This window comes from Prionailurus viverrinus, chromosome X, assembly GCF_022837055.1.
Source record: "Prionailurus viverrinus isolate Anna chromosome X, UM_Priviv_1.0, whole genome shotgun sequence".
Classification (NCBI taxonomy): domain Eukaryota; kingdom Metazoa; phylum Chordata; class Mammalia; order Carnivora; family Felidae; genus Prionailurus; species Prionailurus viverrinus.
In genome coordinates, this window is record NC_062579.1 from 52086811 (window position 1) to 52098921 (window position 12111).

General features: G+C 52.5%; 1 protein-coding gene across 5 annotated transcripts; it reads left to right on the forward strand.

Moving 5' to 3' along the window:
• The first annotated feature begins 1299 nt into the window (after positions 1-1299).
• On the forward strand, positions 1300-11741 carry GDPD2 (glycerophosphodiester phosphodiesterase domain containing 2). Of its 5 annotated transcripts, XM_047843534.1 has the most exons (16): positions 1300-1639; positions 3247-3360; positions 3637-3740; positions 4027-4120; positions 4299-4358; positions 4594-4692; positions 4870-4963; positions 5110-5255; positions 5381-5463; positions 5561-5711; positions 7689-7910; positions 8124-8272; positions 10329-10476; positions 10620-10702; positions 10942-10970; positions 11061-11741. In XM_047843534.1, the coding sequence occupies exons 2-16, from the start codon at positions 3256-3258 to the stop codon at positions 11111-11113; spliced, it is 1620 nt and encodes a 539-aa protein (XP_047699490.1). In that variant the 5' UTR covers positions 1300-1639; positions 3247-3255; the 3' UTR covers positions 11114-11741. The 5 variants fall into 5 exon arrangements, with proteins under 5 accessions (XP_047699490.1, XP_047699492.1, XP_047699493.1 ...); XM_047843536.1 differs by lacking the exon at positions 3637-3740; XM_047843537.1 differs by lacking the exon at positions 3247-3360.
• Positions 11742-12111: the final 370 nt, after the last annotated feature.

The following is a 12111-nucleotide window of genomic DNA, read 5'->3' on the forward strand; positions in this document are numbered from 1 at the left end:
CTGCTTGTTGTCTCCTTTGAAAAGGGAAAAGGGGGTGTTGCTTTCTCCTTACTATGCATCAGGGTTCTCCATCTCTGCTTCTAGCGAAAACGAAAACGAGGCCAGCTGTGGAATGCCAAACAGGCTGCTGACTGGCCTTGTAGCCTTTTCAGGAGCTTGCAAGCCCTGGGCTAACTATCCATGCTTTACGAATCCCAGTCCCCTCCCCCCACCCAACTAAAAGCTCCCAAAGCACCCCCTAGAACTGGGCACATGAAAGCCAGGGCTCCTCTAGAATTTACCAGACCCCAAGCAAAGGAAACTGAAGGATAACCTGTCTAAAATGAAGCCTGCAGGAGGACTAGGTGACCACGCAGCCCTCTCTGGCGTCCTGCCAGCCAGCAGCCCAGCTTCTCTTTGCATTTTAATGACCGGGGAGCAAAGGAGCCTCTGCCATTGCCAGCTAGCGCCCCTGGATACAATGGGAAGACAGAGGGGGGGCAGCTCTTGGCATAAGAGAGCTAGTCTTCCTTCTCACTGTTCCAAATCCAGTACGTGTCGGGGGAAGGGTAAGCAAGTTTATCCCCAATGAAGACTTTTTTCCCACCAACACTGCAAGCGCCCCAGGCTTTGAGCCACTGCATTAGCCAAAAGGTAAACAGGGAAGGTCAGTCAAGCCAGTCCCCCAGCCCTCCTCTCACCCGAGTCCTGTGCATGCGTTAGCACTAAGCTGACTATTGCACGCTAGCCAGCCTTCTCCTGCTGATGGTATGTATAGTAACAGCATCTTTCAAAATTCATCTTCCAAAAGCTTGTGACCCTCACACTACACTCTGCAAATGATTCCTGGAAAGAGACTTTAGATACCTTGGGGACAAGACAACAGAAATGACACAAGTCTCTACATCCTGAATCATCAGCTCCTGTCTGGGGTGATAGGGGGAAGGGGAGGGCTGCTAGTGTCTCTCGGGAGTCACAAGGCCCATGGAGACCCCTGGTCCAGAAACAGGGCAACCTGCTGCCCAGAGTTCAGGAAGTAGCTTGAAACCCTGTATCTTCTAGATGTACCTTACAGAAATAGAAATAGGATCCCCGGAGGAAAGGGAAGCTGATGAATCAAGGCTATCCTCCCAGGGAGCTTGAGGGAAATGCTAGACTTACACACACACACACACACACACACACACCCCTTCCCAGGGGGGTGACTGGGCCCCCTCTTCTCACTGCCAAGTTGCAGTTGTGTGGTCACCCCCCAACTCCACCCCCGCCGGTGCCCTCAGCCCTCGCCTCCCCGAGCCCAGACAAAGCCCCGGCAGTGACTGAGAGGGGAACAGGAGGAGGGACAGAGGGATGGGGAAGGCTGCACAAAAGAATTCCTCACCCCAAGCCCCCGGACCGGCAGCGAGTAAAGAAGCAGCTCTGCTCCCCCTCCTCCTTCCTCCCTCCCATCGACCCACCCCGGCTGGGCACTGGTCATAGAGCAGCTGAGGGCTTTCGGAGAGAACCCGCGCAGACTCCTGTAGGTGGCAACACTGCCACCTGTTTGACCAGTGGGGCTGAGCCAAGGACTGGAAAAGGGAGGAGGCAGACAAGTCGGAGAGGAGCTGGGAAGCAGTGCAGTGCAGAGCAGAGAGCAGAGTGGAGCTGCCGCTGAGAAAAGGTGTGAGGACTTGGGAAGGCTGGGGGTTATAGCCGGGGGTGGTGGGGTGGAGACCGGCTCCCACTGGCAGGAACTGGGCTCAGGGATTGAGCAGCGCCCCTGCTCAGCTCCCCTGATTGGGGTTTTCAGACTGCTCAGATCCTGGAGGGAGGTGGGACTCTGGAAGGCAGTGTCTGGGGTACAGGGGCAGAACCTTAAGGGAGGCAGGGAGTGTGGATAGAGCCCGGGGCAGGCTACTGGAAGCCAGTCCCGGGATGGGAAGAAGCAGGGATCTCCCTTTAAGATGGCTTTTTCCTGGGAGGGGTCTCAGAGAGGGGAGAGTTTTCCTTCCCCCAGCTACGATCCCTACCCCTCCACTCCCTATCCCCTAATTCTCCTTTCCCAGGGCAAGCATGAGATAAGGAGGGCAGTTTCAGGAGCAGCCACACCCTTCCTCCTTTCAGGGAGCCCACCACTGTGTACCCTCTAAGACTCCACAGCCTTAGGGGAGCCTAGATGACAAAGGGTCATGTCCCTCAGAACACACACACTTTGGGTATATCCAGGGACTCCTTTACACACTGAAACCCACTACCTACAGCCACTAGTGCACACAGACATACAAAGCTGACACAAATCACACACCCTCTCACGTAGAATGACAATCACACACCCAACCTAGTTTAGGGATCAGTAAGCCAGCCAGGTCTCAGCCTGACCCAAAAGCACAAGGTCCAATGATCCCCAGCCCCAACACAACCACACCCCCCCACACACACACCTTTGACCAGTATTTGTTGTACCTTCACCCAAGCGATCTCAGAGGGTGGGGCCCCTAAAAGGGGGAAGGTGGAGACTGGTTCCTGGCTGGGGGGTGGGGGGGGGGGCAGAATGACTGGACTGGAAGGGACAAGACTGGGGCCAGAGGGCTTAGATTTTCCAGGTGTGTGCGGGCAGGAGAGTGGTTCCTTCAGAAGGCTGGGAGTGACCCAGGCAACCTATTTCCCTCAAGTCTTCCTGTTATTGGCAGTGTCCCCTGGCCCCTGGGAGGTGGAGACTGAGAATCTTATAGTCGGGGTTTTGTGGTGTGTGCAATCTCTGTATCCATAGCAACCGGCCAACTAGCCGGCCTCCCTTAGCCCCAGGTCAGAACTAGAACCTCTGCTTCAGGTTACTCTTGGTTCCTGGGGTGGAAGGCTCCCTACCTTGGGGCTGCCTAAAGCTTGGCCAGATCTGCCTCAACTTGCTAAATTGAATTTGCCCCACCCTGGGGCAGTTTCTCCTGAGTCCCCACCCTGGGCAAGCACTCTATCCCCAAAGCTGGATGCATGCTGTTAAATGGGGAGGAGTTGGAGAGCTTGGGTATGCACCCTGCCTGCAAAGAGGCCTGATCTCCTGGTTGTCCCATCGACTTTCCAGGTATCCAGATTAAAGGGAAAGAAAGACCCCAGAGATTATCCCCCTCTGCTCACCTCCTCATCTAATCTGGGACTTCAGCCCTATGAACTCCGTTGCCGAGCAGCGGTCCAGGCTTCTGCTCCTCCCCCGCGCTCCTCAGATACACTGGGAGGGAGGCTGGGATCTGCCTTCTGCTAGGGTCCCTGATGGCCCAGTATCCCTTCCCCCAGGCCCTCGCCATGGCCGAGTCCCCCGGCTGCTGCTCCGTCTGGGCCCGCTGCCTCCACTGCCTGTATAGCTGCCACTGGAGGAAATGCCCCAAAGAGAGGATGCAAACCAGCAAGGTGGAGTAGGGATGGGGGGGACTGGAAGTCCGAGGCAGAGGCCGCCTGGAGGGGATAAGGAAGCCGAGTGTGCTCAGAGGCAGCTGGTGGGGGGTGGCAGCGGGGGTGGGGGGTGGGAAGGGACTTTCTTTCCCCAGGAAGAAAACTTCTCTCTGCCTGCGGAGCAGAGCAGAGCAGCCCTACTCCTGGAGGGAAGCCCCATGGAGCTGTCATCCATTGGGGACTCTGAGCTGGAAGTGGGGATCGGCTGTGAGCTTCTCTCCTGCCCCTTTGCAGTGCGACTGTATCTGGTTTGGCCTGCTCTTCCTCACCTTTCTCCTCTCCCTGGGCTGGCTGTACATCGGGCTCATCCTTCTCAATGACCTGCACAACTTCAATGAGTGTGTCACAGATCCCCCCCTTCCTCTGCATACATGTTAATCTATGCCCCACCTTGGGACCCCTGGGTGCTCAGTCATTCCCGGCCCTGCCCAGCTGTCCTGCTACCCAACCTCCTTAGAAAATTGCTCCACGAAGTCTCCCCAGTCCTTGGAGCCCCTGGCCCCATGAAAGGCTTCCCTCTCACTCCCTTCTAGTCCTCCTTCTGAACCCACCCACCCCAACTCCCCTCAGGCCACTATTAACACCCCTTCCCCCACTCAGACACCTCTCTCTCCCCTCCCACAGATTCCTGTTCCAACACTGGGGACACTGGATGGACTGGTCCCTGGCATTTCTGCTGGTCATCTCTCTACTTGTCACATATGCATCCCTGCTATTGGTGGGTCAGGGAGCAGCCCATCTAACCCCTACCTCAGTCCTCCCTTCCTGCTCAGCTTCAACCCCTGGCCACTGAGGGGAGGGGAGGTGAGGGGGACGGTGTCAGCCTGGGAACCCAGGAAGCCCACCTCCGTGACCCCTCTTGGCACCTCATACCTCCCACCACCCTCTGCTTCCAGCTCCTGGCCCTGCTCCTGCGGCTCTGCGGCCAGCCTCTGCATCTGCACAGTGTCCACAAGGTAAGAGCGCGGGTGGGAGTGAGCGGGAAACGGGGACCACTGGGCCCAGGGCTTGGCCAGCTATTTTGCTGAGCACCTCAATATTCTACCCATGGACTCAAGCTCAGGACCTGAAGCCCAGTAAATTTTTGTTGAGTGAAAGAAGGAACGTGGATGAGCCAGGGGAAAGAGAGAGGGGGCAGCCCAGGGACCCCCAGGCTCACAAAGAAGACCCCATTCATCTCTGGTCCCCCAGATGCTGCTGCTCCTCATCATGCTTCTTGTGGCCGCTGGCCTCGTGGGACTGGACGTCCAATGGCAGCAGGAGTGGCGTAGCTTACGTCTGTCACTGCAGGTGAATGGCTGATCTCCAGTGCCTATGTGGGAGGCTTGGCCTGTGGCCAACCTCTGGACGTATCTTGCTCCCTGGTCCCCCACGACTGCAAGTAGCTCTGAACTCCAAAAGTCAGGTCCTAGGAGAAGGAGTGGGGCACTGGAGAGAAGAACCCTCTTCACCAACTCTTGTCCACAGGCCACAGCCCCGTTCCTTCATATTGGAGCAGTTGCTGGCATCACCCTCCTGGCCTGGCCTGTTGCTGATACCTTCTACCGTATCCATCGAAGAGGTGCCAATTCCACTCCCCAACATACCCTCCCTGGCCATCGATGCTTCTGCCTCCTGCTGCCCATTTTACTGCACCCACACTCTGCTTTCTGTCCCCAGAGCTCACCCATTGCCCTTTCTCCATAGCCTGCCCCTCATTCCCTACAGGTCCCAAGGTTCTGCTACTGCTCCTATTTTTTGGAGTTGCCCTGGCCATCTACCTGGCCCCACTGTGCATCTCCTCACCCTGTATCATGGAACCCAGAGACTTACCCCCCAAGCCTGGTCTGGTGGGACACCGAGGGGCCCCCATGGTGAGTGTTGAGTAGAATGCTGGTAGGGTGGGAAGGGTCTGCTCCTCTAGGCTGCAGCAATCAGGACTGTGGGTTCCCAGACTCGCACCCTTCTCTGCTACCCCCCTACCAATTCCCTTTCCCAGCTGGCCCCCGAGAACACCCTGATGTCACTGAGGAAAACAGCCGAATGTGGAGCTGCTGTGTTCGAGACTGATGTGATGGTCAGGTGAGAGACACTAGGGGACAGAGGGACACACTTAGGGAGCTTGAGAAATGATGATCAGCCCTAGAGCTCAGCCCTCTGACACCTCTTGTGCCCTCAGCTCTGACGGGATCCCCTTCCTCATGCATGATGAGCACCTGAGCAGGACCACAGATGTGGCCTCAGTGTTCCCAGCCCGAACCTCCTCCCACAGCAGCGACTTCTCCTGTGCTGAACTGAAGAAGCTCAATGCCGGGACCTGGTTCCTAGAGGTGAAGACAGCTTCACAAAAGAGGCAACCACCTGCGGGGGTGCTGAGGGGAGGGTTCATTCATTGATAAGTATTTTCTGATCCCTGTGCTGAGCAATAGGTGTAGAGGCTCTGCCCTCAAGTCACTCCCTCCGCTGAAAGAAGAGAGCTTAGCCAACAGGCTATCAGAATAGGAAACCTAGAGCGATAACAATATCCTTAGTAAACAGAGAGGAGAGAGAGCAAAGGCACTATTTGGCAGGGTGGGTGTGGAAGAGGATCAGGAGTGGTTTCACAAGAGAGAATGCCTGAGCAGCACATGAAATGAGAATGCTGTTTAAGATGGGCAAAGCAGGGATCAGCAATTCTAGTCAGATGGAAGAGCATATGTAAAGCCCAGAAGTATGAAGAAGTGTTCTCAGGAAACAAAAAGTGGCTCAGTGCAACTGGGAGATAAAATTTGTGGGAGCAGTGGGAACTGAGACTGGCAAGGGGAGCAGAGGCTTGGTTTCAGAGGGCTTTGAATGCCAGAACTGCCCCCCTCCCCAAAAAAAAGAACGTCAGGCCCAGAAGTGCAGGCTTCGGTTCTGTAGGTGACGGAAAATTTCGTAAGGATACTTTATTTTCTCAGTTCCTGTGTTCCTACCTTTAAAAATAATACATGTTGGGGGGCCTGGGTGGCTCAGTTAAGCATTCAACTCTTGATCTCAGCTCAGGTCTTGATCTCAGGGTCGTGAGTTCAAGTCTCACATTGGGTTCCCCACCCAGTACACAGCCTGCTTAAAAATAAAAGTAATACTTGTTCCGCATAAAAAAAATTAAACATTAGAGAAATAATGTAAAAATTGAAAGTCTCCCATAATCCAACTCCTCTGAGATAATCATTGCTAACAGTTGGGTACATATTCCATATGTGTATACACACATACATGTCATTTTGCACAAATAGGATCACTTCATATATTCTTTTGCAACTTGATTGTCTTTTCATTTAACTCTATATACAATGACATGCCAGAGTGATTAAGACCAAGGGTTGTCTGGGTTTGAGTCCTGGCTTCACTGCCTACTAGCTATGTGAGCCTGGGCAACATTCCTTAGTCTCTCTTGCTTTACTTTCCTCGTCTGTAAAATAGGCATAATAATAGTACCTACTTTGTAGGATTTGGGGAGGATTAAATAAATTAACGCACATAAAGTACTTCTAACGCTGCCTGGCACATAGTAAATACTTTATAATAAGTATCAGATAGCTTGCTTTTTCCGTGTCAGCGGTTAGGAGGTAAGGTCATTTGTTGATTACGAGGGGAAGGGAGGAGAGTGGCAGAGGTTTGGAAGAGCCACTAGGAATGGAAGAAGGAGCAAAACAAGAACAAGTGAAAGGATGATTAAGTGGGGCACCTGGCTGGCTCAGTCCATAGAGCATGTGACTCTTGATCTCAAGGTTGTGCTTTCAAGCCCTGCCTTGGGTATAGAGCTTACTTAAAAAAAAAAAAAAGGATGATTAAGTGGCAATGAAGGTAAAAGACTATATAGTCCACATGATGTGCTCTGCCCCCCAATTCTAGGGGTGGAGGAGGCAGACTGCTACACAATTGAATCAGGGTTTAGGATTTGTGAGGCGGGCAGGACAGGAAAGGAGTTGAAGGTGGTATGGAAAAGTAATGCGAGCTATAGATGGACCATGGGTAGGGGATGTAGATGTGGCAGACAGGGGCTGATGGATTGGGCAGAAACCAAAGGGCCAAGGTCCCAGAGGTCTCTGTGAGACCAAAGAGAAAATGTGAGGAAGTTAGGAAACCAGGGGGGTAGGAGGTTAGGGTCACAGAGTAAGGTGTTAGAGGGTCTGGAAAGGGTCACAGTTTGGAGAAAGAAAGACTGTGGCTCAGGGGTGCACACAAGCCTGGCGCCAAGTGGGGGAAACGAGTGAAGATCGTGAGGATGGGGGAATGGCCTAAAGGCTTCTTCTGGTCTTGAAATAATTTTCCTGTTCTCATAGAGGCAACCCTTCTGGGGGGCCAAACGGCTGTCTGACCCTGATCGGAAGGAGGCTGAGAACCAGACAGTCCCAACATTGGAAGAGCTGCTGAAGGAAGCTGCAGTCCTTAACCTTTCTATCATGTTTGACTTGCGCCGCCCCCCACGAAATCACACATACCATGACACATTTGTGAACCAGACACTGGAGACTGTGCTGAGTGCAAGGGTGCCCCAAGCCATGGTGATATGTCCAGGACCCCAAGTGCCCCCTCTTGCCCATCTCCCCACCCCTGCCTTCCCTAGGCCACGGTGATAATTTTGAGGCTGCCCCCTACCCCAGGGCCCCACCTCAACTCATATACCCCATTCTGTTATCAAACCTCTCTGCCCCTGGCCCTGCCCCTGGAATCCCCAAGCCTTCCCCAGCTTCATGCCCATCTTCCCTGAACCACAGGTCCTTTGGCTACCGGATGAAGATCGGGCTAAGGTCCAACAACGGGCACCTAGAATGCGCCAGATATATGGACAGCAGAGAAGCAACAGAACTGAGAGGCCCCAGTTTCTCAACCTCCCCTATCAAGACCTGCCACTGTTGGATATCAAGTGAGTGCCAGAGGAAAGGAGCCAAGGGGACCCCGTGAAGCTTAATGGTAGGGAAGAGCCACCTCAGGGAGGGCAAAGGCCATTCATTCATTCACACATACAACAAATATTTATCAATATATTTAACACTTGCTATGTGAAAGGCACTATTGTTGCAGGCTTTGAGCATACTAGTGAAAGAGATAATAAACTGAACGAATTATATGCATACTGGATAAGTGATATGAAGATAATAAAATGGGGAGATATAGTAGAGCAATTAGGGTTGGGAGTGAGGGCCAGAGAGGGGCCACATCCGGAAAAATAGCTAAAGGGGTGATGCCTGGGTTGAGACCTGACAGGTCACAAAGAGCTAATGAGGAGAAGAGCTGTGAGAAGAGCAGAAACAGCAGCCCCATAAGCAAGGGAAAGGTGAGGCTGGGGAGATAGGCAGGAGCCCAATTGGGTAGGACCTTGTGGGCCACAAGAACAGTTTTAGCTTTCATTCTCCACCAAAGAAGTAAGTGCAAGGGAGGATGGATCGAGAGGAGAGAAGCAAGAGAGTCCCAGAAGTGAGCCAGGCCCCAGAAGCTGACCCAGCCCATAAACATGATGGACTGCAAAGCATGCAGTTGCCAAGGTCTCTTCTCATGTCCTTGTGGTCAGATAGAAAAAAAAAAAGTGCACTGTATGGTAGCCCAGTTAGCATAAGTATTTCAAGGACCTTTCCCCAAGTTGTCACCATGGAGGGAGACACGACATGGGGTTTGGCCTTCACTTTAGACTTGTCCTGGTCAACCTCAACCGCTGAGCAGGTTTTCAAAAGACATGAATTAGTAATGAATACAGTGGTAATGAAATCGAGGCCCCGAAAGGTCTAAGCACTCTAAGATGATGGACCAAATATACCGGGATAAAGCACAACAGGGATAGATGTAAACACCTACCTACATTTGCACTCCAAAAGAAGTTCAATTGCACAACGACAAGAGAGGAGACTGGCATCAGCATGAACATGTGTGAAAAACCAGAGCTTTGATTGAATAGTGTTCATAATGAGTCATCAGTGGCATGTGGCATTGCCAAAACTAACCTGACCCCAGGCTGCCTTCAAACAGCCACAGTGCCCAGAAGGCAGGAGGAAGTTTTGCTGTACTCAAATCTGGGCCAAGCCCACCTGGGATATCATGTTCAGATGCAAGCCCCCATACTATGAAAGGAACACTGATAGAGGCGCCTGGGTGGCTCAGTCGGTTGAGCATCTGACTCTTGATCTTGGCTCAGGTCGTGATCTCACGGTTTGTGAGTTCTAGCTGACGGCACAGAGCCTGCTTGGAATTCTCTGGCTGTCTCTCTGTGCCCCTCCTCCACTCATGCTCTTTCTCTCTCCCGCGCAAAATAAATAAATTAATTTTTAAAAATTAAAAAAAGGAGGGGCACCTGGGTGGCTCAGTCAGTTGAGCATCTGACTTCAGCTCAGGTCATGATCTCACAGCTCGTGAGTTCAAGCCCTGCATCGGGCTCTGTGCTGACAGCTTGGAGCCTGGAGCCTGCTTCGGATTCTGTGTCTCCCTCTCTCTCTGTCCCTAACCCACTCGCATTCTGTCTCTGTCTCTCTCAAAAATAAATACACATTAAAAATTTTTTTTTAAAAAAAGAAAGGAACATTGATCAACTGAAGTAAGATCAGATTAGGAGAGGTTTGTATGGTGAAGGGAATGATAACCTAGGTCCCAGCCCTGGATGAAGGAACTGGGGCTGTCGGGCCTAGAGAGGAGATGACTCAGGGACATGGTCACTGTTCTCAGACCTCTGAAGGTCTGTCATGGGACAAAGAAGAAAGACATTCGTGTAGCCCCAGATGGCAAAGCTCAGATCCGTAGGTGGAATCCGCCAGGAGACAAAGTTGAGCTATGCAAAGAAAATTACTTTTGCTCAGGGGATGCTATGTAAAAGTAGGACTGAGAGTTCCTTGGCAGTGACACTGCGGCTTCAAGCACGGACAAAGGCTGCTTCCTGTGCCTCATGCCCCATGATACTAGATGTTCCTGTTTCTTTCCCACCCCACCCCCCCCAGGGCACTACACCAGGATAATGTGTCGGTGAACCTATTTGTGGTGAACAAGCCCTGGCTCTTTTCCCTGCTCTGGTGTGCAGGGGTGGACTCGGTCACCACCAACGACTGCCAGCTGCTACAGCAAATGCGTTACCCCGTCTGGCTTATCGTAAGGGCTCTGGGGCTGTCACCCCTCCCTTTCTCCCATCCCTGGCTCTCCTTAACCCTGTTCCTCTATTCCTTACACATTTCCCTCCATATACTACCTTTGGGACTCTGGCCACCGACAGGAGCCTTTTCCTATTCCCACAGCCCCCTCAAACCTACCTAATGATGTGGATCATTACCAATTGTGTCTCCACCCTGCTGCTTCTGTGGACCTTCCTCCTGCAAGGGTGAGTGCTTTATGCCTCAGCTTTCTGGGTCTTCATGCCCCCCAGGGTCCCGGTGATAGGGCCAATTCAGACTCCTACATGCTGCCCGGAGCTTGGGATATGGTTCCTTTGAGATTCTTGGACCCTTCCTTACACCAAATTGGCCTGAACCTGGGAAAGGCAGTTTGGGGGAACCTGAGATCAAAAGGCCATGCCTGCAGCTGGCTGAACTCACAATGGGAAGCTTTTTCTCTCTATAGGAGATGTAAGAAGGAAAGAGAGAAAACTGGTAAGAACTTTCTCCCTTCACCTCATTTTTCTCCTCCTATAGCCTTCTCTTTGGTCACTCCCTATATGTCTTCCCCACCACCTGCTCTAGGCTTAGAAACAGCAGTGCTGCTGACCAGGATCAACAATTTCATAATGGAGTGAATGCCCAGCTCCGGACCCCCACCTACCAGAGTCTGAGGCCTCTCTGGATTGGCTAACAGCAAGGAAGAGAGAGCAGCTGAGATGGAAAGTTGGTGGGGTTGGGGTGGGGTAAACTTTGTCAACAGGAGGTTTTGAACCATGAGGGCCCTCTGCACAGATGGTGGGCATGCTGCAAGCTTCCATGGAATCTGCTCCTCTTAGGGTTTTCACCTGAGGTTAGGTTAGGAAGACAGTGACTCATAGGAAGTTTCTCTGCAAATGTTAACAGAGGAAGTGGAAAGGAGGTTGCCAAGATAATGTTTCAGACCTGTGTGTGCGTGTTCTCGAGTAGAAGACACAAGGTGTGTCAGGGATGGGATAGCTTGGACCTATGACTGAAGGAGATGACAAAATGGCCTTTGCTGGAGAACTAAGATGATGGAGTCACCAATCCCCACTCCATTCACTGTCTCCCCTGACCCCTGCAATTTAGCTGCTTTCCTGCCTAGACGCTGAGGGCCGAAGAGCCCATCTAGCCATTTAATTCTGTGACTATAACTGGCTTTTTGCTGTGCACAGCCTTTTCTTCAAGACAGGTTGGTTCCTGTATGGTGTCAATCTGCTTATTCAATGAATTTAACTCCTGTTTTGTCATAGTCTAATCTTTTCCGCGCCGGGTCTTGGTGGGGGATGCACATTCCATCCTCGGTTGTGACATGAATGACATTGAGGGGTCATCACGGAGAGATTCTTGGGCTGGAGGGGTTGCTGCAAGAGGGGAAGCGGGAGAGCAGCCGTCACAGGGGATGTTCTGGGTGGCCAAGGCACGCTGCGCAGAGTTGCGTTGTAGCTCCACCTTGTGGTCACCTGCCGCAAGAAGAGGGCCGCGTCAGTCATCACCATGACGTAAGAATGTCACCTGTTTTCCGTGCCGGTTGGGGAACCTGTGTCCTTGACTCGAGACCCTGAGGGTATAGTCCGATTTCCACAAGTTCTCGCCTCCGTGGGCTGTTGCGTGC